The following is a 6,962-nucleotide window of genomic DNA, read 5'->3' on the forward strand; positions in this document are numbered from 1 at the left end:
GCACAACCACCATCAATAAGCATTCTTGAAACCCAATTGGGATTAAAGTATAGTAGATGTTGTTCTATCTAAAAGATTTGTAGATTTTTCGGTTCATGAAGCTACTAATCCAATCGCCATCTACCAAATGGAGTTGTTGATGCTCCACAAACTATGTAATTCTTCAGTTATTTCTACAAATTTGTTGTCAATTTCAGGGAGGTAAATACTCAGATAATTTTACCATTGGTAAAATTCAGGACACAATAATTTTTCAATGAATATTTCGTTATGTAATACATAATCTTTCATAATAGGTTGAAATGCTCCTAACAAAAAAATTCTATAATATAAACCATAGTTTCAACCCTTATAAAATAAACAAATTAAATAATCAGTGAATCAAGAAATTTTCTTTGTACCAACAACAATCGCAGCCAGATGCAGAGACAATTCCAAAACCTCACAGTTTCAGCTTGACTTCCCGGATAAAGATTAGAAGATTCCGATGGCGACACAATCCCACACATAATAAAATTGATTGTACCTTCAACTGGCCTTCAAGCTACTTCAACAACCTAAAACCCTCAGTTGGATTGCAAAACTTACACATCACTCCATAACCACACTTCCTTTCAACCCAATAAGCACACACTTTCTCTGTCTTCCTCACTATATGATTAATATTTGCAAAAGAGTTAATACAATTTCTTCACTGCTTCAATAGCATCATTTCAATCAGCAGCCCTGGGTGCTAAACCACCTGCAACCTTAGAGACATCTTTGTAAGAAATTCCTCTGAAAACAATAATAGGCACCCTTCAGAAACAAAGATGTGTCCGCGACTTAAGTAAGCACTCCTGGATTTAGGTTAGCCCACTTTGATGTGGGCTTCCCATCAGCGACTTAAGCAATTGCCAAGCTGATAAAACATTAGACCAAAGATGAGTGAGAAACATTTCATGCGGCCCAAGTCATCCCAACTCATTTAATAAAGGTGACAATATATACTACTAAATCGACGTTAGACATACCAACTTGAAGGAAACAACCTATGATTGGCATCCTGGGATACATTCACAGATTCATCAACAATAATTAAGAATCTCAATCAAAACTTAAATAAATCCAACATTCACTCAAAATGTTACACTGGAACTTTTGATTGCAAACAATCATGTTACCAAAGATTGGTCAATAGTACTTAACCGAAAAAAAAAAAAAAAAAAAAAGAATGATTGGTAGTTGAGCTTCTACACCAGAACTTGAGTTTGTAGGTTCCTAATAAAGTGGGACACTCAAAAGTTGAATATCAACATCACAAGAAAACGTGGAGTTTAGAAACACACAATACTATTTAAGCTTTCAGCACTAAGAACCCAAACAAATTCTAGGAAATGAGATTTCCATTAACGAAGATATTTGTTGGGAATCTAATTACAAAAGTCTACCATTGCAGGCCCAAAGGGAAAAATCCAGAAGGCAGCCCAGGAGGTGAAGAAGATAGCCCAGTTGAGAGCGAAAGTGAAGACCAAATGGGTGAGGGCAGTTTGGACAGTTCACAAAAGCAACCGAAATTAGTTGAAGCCTCCTTCCCAGAATACAGAGGAGAATCCTTAGTGGTGGGATCCATTTACGGTTAGAAGACTGCACATATAATGGGGAATGCTTGGAATAGGAAGGGGGGAATTATTATTCAGAATATTGTTACTAAGTAGGTAGAGATAGTGGGAGGGGGTTGGCTCTCGAAACCCAGCTGGACTATTGTTCATTTTTTGTTTCTGATTTTGTTGCTTTTGTTATCACCCTTTGTGGATTCTGAATTTCTAGAGGAACTTATTGTTCCATTCTTGGAACATTGTTGTAACTATTTTTCACATTATAAATATGAATTAAAATATGATTACTGCTCTGTTTAATCTCATTACAAACATGGCTCAAGTATAATTGATGAAAAGAACAATGAGAGTGAGTTTATGTCCATGATTATCTCCCATCTCCCTTACTGTTGTGAGAGATTTGGTGATGTCGTTTGGATTGTTGTTGGAAAGGAACTGGGATTGTGAATCTGTAAAAAGGAGTTGTGCCTGGAACCTGCTGAAGGAGCTGCTGAGCGCTGCTGAAACCCTCAGCTAGGAGGTTAGTTAGCCGATCATTCAGGTTTGCAACAATATTGTTTAGGGATAATTTACAACCTCTCATAGAGAATCAACGTAAAAACATCAACCATTGAGCAAGGAGAGAATGATGCTGAGAAGAGAGTGATGTCAATCATGGTACAGTAGAAATTGACCAATTTGTATTTGATCTTGTTATAAAGGGGGACAAAACAACGTTGTTTTGTCTTAAAAAAAAAGAAGAATTATGGTTTGGTTCAACTTCAAAACCACCTAAACCAAAACCCAAATTGTAAACCATTTTCCAAATTTTTTTCAACCCAACTCAAACCAAACTACAAAAAAAATCAAATGATTCAATTTAGTTTTATGGTTTTAACCGTGTTTTGCACTCTCATCAAAAATTCCTAGGAGGTACATACTTAGAGATAAATTTACACTTGGTCAAATTCAAGACACATTGATTTTTCAATGACAATATAATCCTTGAAACTAAGTAGCACTACTTAGTTCCATTTAAGGGTGTAATCAATCTGAGACTTGTAAAGTAGTGCTTAGCTCGAGCTCCACCTAATTACATTAAAGGAGAACTCAAGCTCGAGCTTGAGACAAGAAGATTGATTCGAGCTTGAGACAAGAAGATTGATTCGATCTTGACTCAAAAAATTACATTTAAACACTTTAACTTTCAAAACAATATTATAAACCTCATAATTTATATATTTATCAATTACCATTTATATTTAAAAATAAAAAGTAAAATTTTTTGAGTGTAAATGCGAGATTTGAAAATTTTAGTAAAATATTGATATTTTACTCAAGTTGAGTCATCAACTTAGCGAGCCAACCAACATCAGCCTCTAGCTTAAGTGTTTGAACTCGACTGACTTGAGCTAAAGCTTGACTTTATTTAAATCAAGCCAAGCCTGACTTAAGACATCAAGGTCATAAGCGACTCAATGTTGTTTACAACCTTAGTTTTGTTATCTAATACACGATCTTTTATCAAAAGTCTTAAATGCTCCTAATAAAAAAAGTCTAAAATAATATAAAAAATAAATTAATTTCAATCCTTATTAAAGAAACAAATCAGATAATCAATGAATTCAGAAATTTTCTAAATACCAACAAATCAAATACCAAGCAATCCAAAAGAACAATCGTGGCTAGACAAAGAGACAATACCAAACCCTCACTGTTTCATCTTGACTTCCTAGATAAATCTTATTAGATTCTGATGACAAACAATCCCACACATATAATAAACCCATTAATTCAATGACAAAAATGACACCTGAAATCAATAAAAATTAAAAAAATGAAAAAAAAAATTACTAAAAATGACACCCAGAAACCAATGTTGTAAACTTACACATCACTTTATAACCACACTTCTTTTTAACACAATAAGCACACACTTTCTCAGTCTTCTTCACCATCCAATTATAATTTGCAAAAGAATTCATATGATTTCTTTACTGGTTCAATCACATCTTTTTTATCAACAACCTTCAATATGAAGCCATCTACAACCTTTGATAACATTAAAAATGCACTTGTTAGAAACAAAGATGTGTCAGCCACATACTAATAGCAACTTGATGGTCACGCTAAACCACCAAAGAATGAAGATATGGATTATAATCTGGGAATAACTTGGGTTGAGTATCATTACACTAATTTAATATCATTTTAGAATTAATTAAGTTCATAAAATAATTCATTACTTGGTGTTCAAATAAATAATCTAACAGCTATCATGAAACATGTTAATACAACATGAAAAAATACACAGACTCAACCATACTAGTACTAATGACTTCAGGAATTCTGATACTGTAATAAATAATAGACTTCAAGCAGACTACCATACTAGTGAGTTTGAATATTAATGTATTAGTTAGTATAATACCCCCATGGGTTTTGCAAATGAGGAGAGAAACTAGACTGAACATAGATAAGGATGCAAAATTCACCATCGACTATTCATCTTGCAACTTTACTCAGATAAAGAGGATTGAAATGTGGATTGCAGTCAATAAAATATAATGATTTAGTTTAGAAATAACAACACTTGAATGTACCGAACTATTAGTTTTTTAAATAAAAAAAATTGAAACTTTTTTTTTTTAAATGCGGGGACCGAAATTTCAAATTTTCCTATTGAAAAACCTAACTTTCATTCTCTTACACAGAAACAGGTCCAACCTTTAATACCATTTTATTTTTTTAGAAATCAAGACCGGGATATTTCTTGGTTAACATGCATAATTTAAGGTTGACATGGATATTTATTGGTTGACTGATTTTTTTTTCCCCTAATAAGGAGACCGAAATTTCATATTTTCCTATTGAGCACTACAATGTTGGCACAAACCTTTACATAGAAACTTTGACATCTGGCAAGACTCTTGTGATAAGTTGTACTCCCTCAGAAAATGCAGTTACTTGACAATCAACTATCCGTAGGTTCTTCTTTTGAGAATGATGGTAGCAAATTTAGGACTTCACTGTAGTTTTTATACCTTTGTAGTAAATCTAGAATAATTGAAGCCATGGATGCATCTGGCTTCACATTTCTCTCTTTCATTTTGTGAAGAAGTTCTACCACTTTTGAAGTCTCATTATTTTGCAAGAAACCAGACATAAGAGTATTAAAAATGATGCAATCTGGAGCACAATCATTTTGCTCCATATCTGATAACAAATTACTTGCCATCTCCAACTTCCCTTCTTTACAAAGTCCATACAACAGAATGTTATATGTCACAACATCTGGAACAAATCCTTCATTGCGCCATCTGTTAAATAGTTCCAAAGCAATATTGAGTCTTCTTGTTTTGCACAAACCATCAATGAGACAATTGAAAGTAATGATGTCAGGATGAATGTTTCCGTTTCTTAAAGAATGAAACAGTTCAACAGCCCCCAAAACACAACCATTTTTGCAAAACCCATCAATAAGAATATTATACGTAATTAAATTGGGAGGAACATTACTAAGTTGCATCTCACCAAATAGTTTTTTTGCATGTCCAACTTTACCATATATGAAAAGACCTTTTAGCAAGGTGTTAAATGTAACGATTGTTGGCTGAATTCCCTTTGAGGTCATTTCCTTATAAACACAAATAGCTTCATCAGCTTTTCGATTCTTACAATACCAATTGATCAACGTAGTGTAGCTAACTACATTAGGTTTGCATCCCTTACTAAACATCAAAGAAAACAATTCCTTAGCATCATCAATTTTATTTGCCAAGCACATACCATCCATTAAAATATTGAAGCTAAAAACATTAGGCTTACACCCCTTACTTTCCATGGAATCAAATAGTTTTCTTGCATCCTCAATTCTACCTGCCAAGCAATAACCACTTAAAATTGCATTGTAAGAAATTGTGTTGGGGTGAATACCTCTATTAATCATTAGTTGGAGCAATCCATTGGCTTCATCAATCTTCCCATTCTTACAAAGTTCATCCATAAGCACAGTAAATGTCACCTCATTAGGCTTTACACCTTCATCCGACATTTCTGCAAATAAAGTTTTAGCCTCCTCCCAATTAGATGTATTGCACAATCCATAAATTAAAGTGTTGTAAGTAATCACATTTGGATTAACAGCCTTGGACTTCATTTCTGAAAACAGTTTCTTTGCCTTGTCTACTAACCCATATTTGCAAAGACCATCTATAATAGCAGCATAGCAAACAACATTAGGCTTGCAAATGACACCAAATTCACCATTCCCATTATTCATTTCATCAAATAACTGAAGGGCAACAGTGACATTACCTGTTCGACACAAGCCAGTGATCAAACTCCCAACTGTAACCACATCAGGCCTACATCCAACAGAAACCATTTTTCCAAACAATTCGATCGCCTTCTTAATTTTTCCCTCCTTACAAAGACCATTAATCAGACTAGTAAAAGTCACAGCGGCAGGGTAAAAACCCCTCCTAAAAATACTCCCAAAAACCACAAAACCGTCAGAAACCGGGCCATTTTGCATAAGCAATTAATAACAATGTTCAAAGTAATCAAATTAGGCAACAACCCAGCTGAAACGAACCTCGTGTATAGCACAAGGAATTCATCGTAATATTTTTTCTTAATAAGTGCAGAAAACAAAATACTGAAAGATGACATACCAGGAGTGGGGTCCATATGAATCATGTAATCGAAAGAATCAAGAGCTTCATCAAGAGAAAAGTTACCCGACTTGCAGTTTACATGGAGGAAATTATCAAGTTGAGAAAGGTGTTTAATAATAGTGGTGCGTTTGGCTGATTTCAGTGACGAAGGAATGAATGAAGATGAAAATCTAACATTCAAAGATGATTTAAAGGAAATAACTGAAGTTTTAAGAAACATTTTCGAAGAGGGGATCTGTGAAGGGAGGGAGTTTGAAATTCCTTGGTGAACGGCCGTAAAGAGATTTGTGCGACGCGAAATGTACAGGGACAGACGCATCATAAGTTTGGTCCTATTCCTACGCATCGCAAATAATGTATAATTACTGATTTGTCCTTTTTGTGATTAAGTGTAACAGTACTAACCCATAAGTACCCTTATATAAAACATTTAAAACTTTAATCCTTTTTAATTAATTACTAATGATTTGAAATATAAAATTGATAACCTCCTTTTAATTCAGTATATTTTATAAGAAACCTCTAGAATGATCTATGATTGATTAATGAAAGGCAAAACAAGTTATTCTACCCAAGGTTTAGTCCACTAACAAAAGTCTCACTTGTTAACTTTTAAAATTTAAATACCTAACTACTAATTAAATCTATTAATAATAAGAGTATAATTGTCATTGTATTTAGTAATAAAAAATAAATAAATTTTTTT

At 33.6% G+C, this 6,962-nt stretch overlaps 1 protein-coding gene across 10 annotated transcripts; it reads right to left on the bottom strand.

The window, feature by feature from the left end:
• Positions 1-234: 234 nt before the first annotated feature.
• Positions 235-6,575, bottom strand: LOC123229480 (pentatricopeptide repeat-containing protein At1g62930, chloroplastic-like). Of its 10 annotated transcripts, XM_044655322.1 has the most exons (5): positions 6,254-6,575; positions 5,895-6,061; positions 5,710-5,789; positions 4,474-5,633; positions 264-3,629 (listed from the first exon to the last, which is right to left on the bottom strand). In XM_044655322.1, the coding sequence occupies exon 4, from the start codon at positions 5,629-5,631 to the stop codon at positions 4,552-4,554; it is 1,080 nt and encodes a 359-aa protein (XP_044511257.1). In that variant the 5' UTR covers positions 5,632-5,633; positions 5,710-5,789; positions 5,895-6,061; positions 6,254-6,575; the 3' UTR covers positions 264-3,629; positions 4,474-4,551. The 10 variants fall into 10 exon arrangements, with proteins under 10 accessions (XP_044511249.1, XP_044511248.1, XP_044511257.1 ...); XM_044655319.1 differs by having other exon boundaries at positions 4,474-5,789; positions 5,895-5,944; XM_044655320.1 differs by lacking the exon at positions 5,710-5,789.
• Positions 6,576-6,962: the final 387 nt, after the last annotated feature.

The sequence above is a fragment of the Mangifera indica genome, chromosome 11 (genome assembly GCF_011075055.1).
Source record: "Mangifera indica cultivar Alphonso chromosome 11, CATAS_Mindica_2.1, whole genome shotgun sequence".
Lineage (NCBI taxonomy): Eukaryota > Viridiplantae > Streptophyta > Magnoliopsida > Sapindales > Anacardiaceae > Mangifera > Mangifera indica.

Coding starts and splice junctions, on each gene's coding strand:
- LOC123229480 (XM_044655314.1), bottom strand. CDS start 5,964: ATGGTTTCTGTTGGATGTAGGCCTGATGTGGTTACAGTTGGGAGTTTG.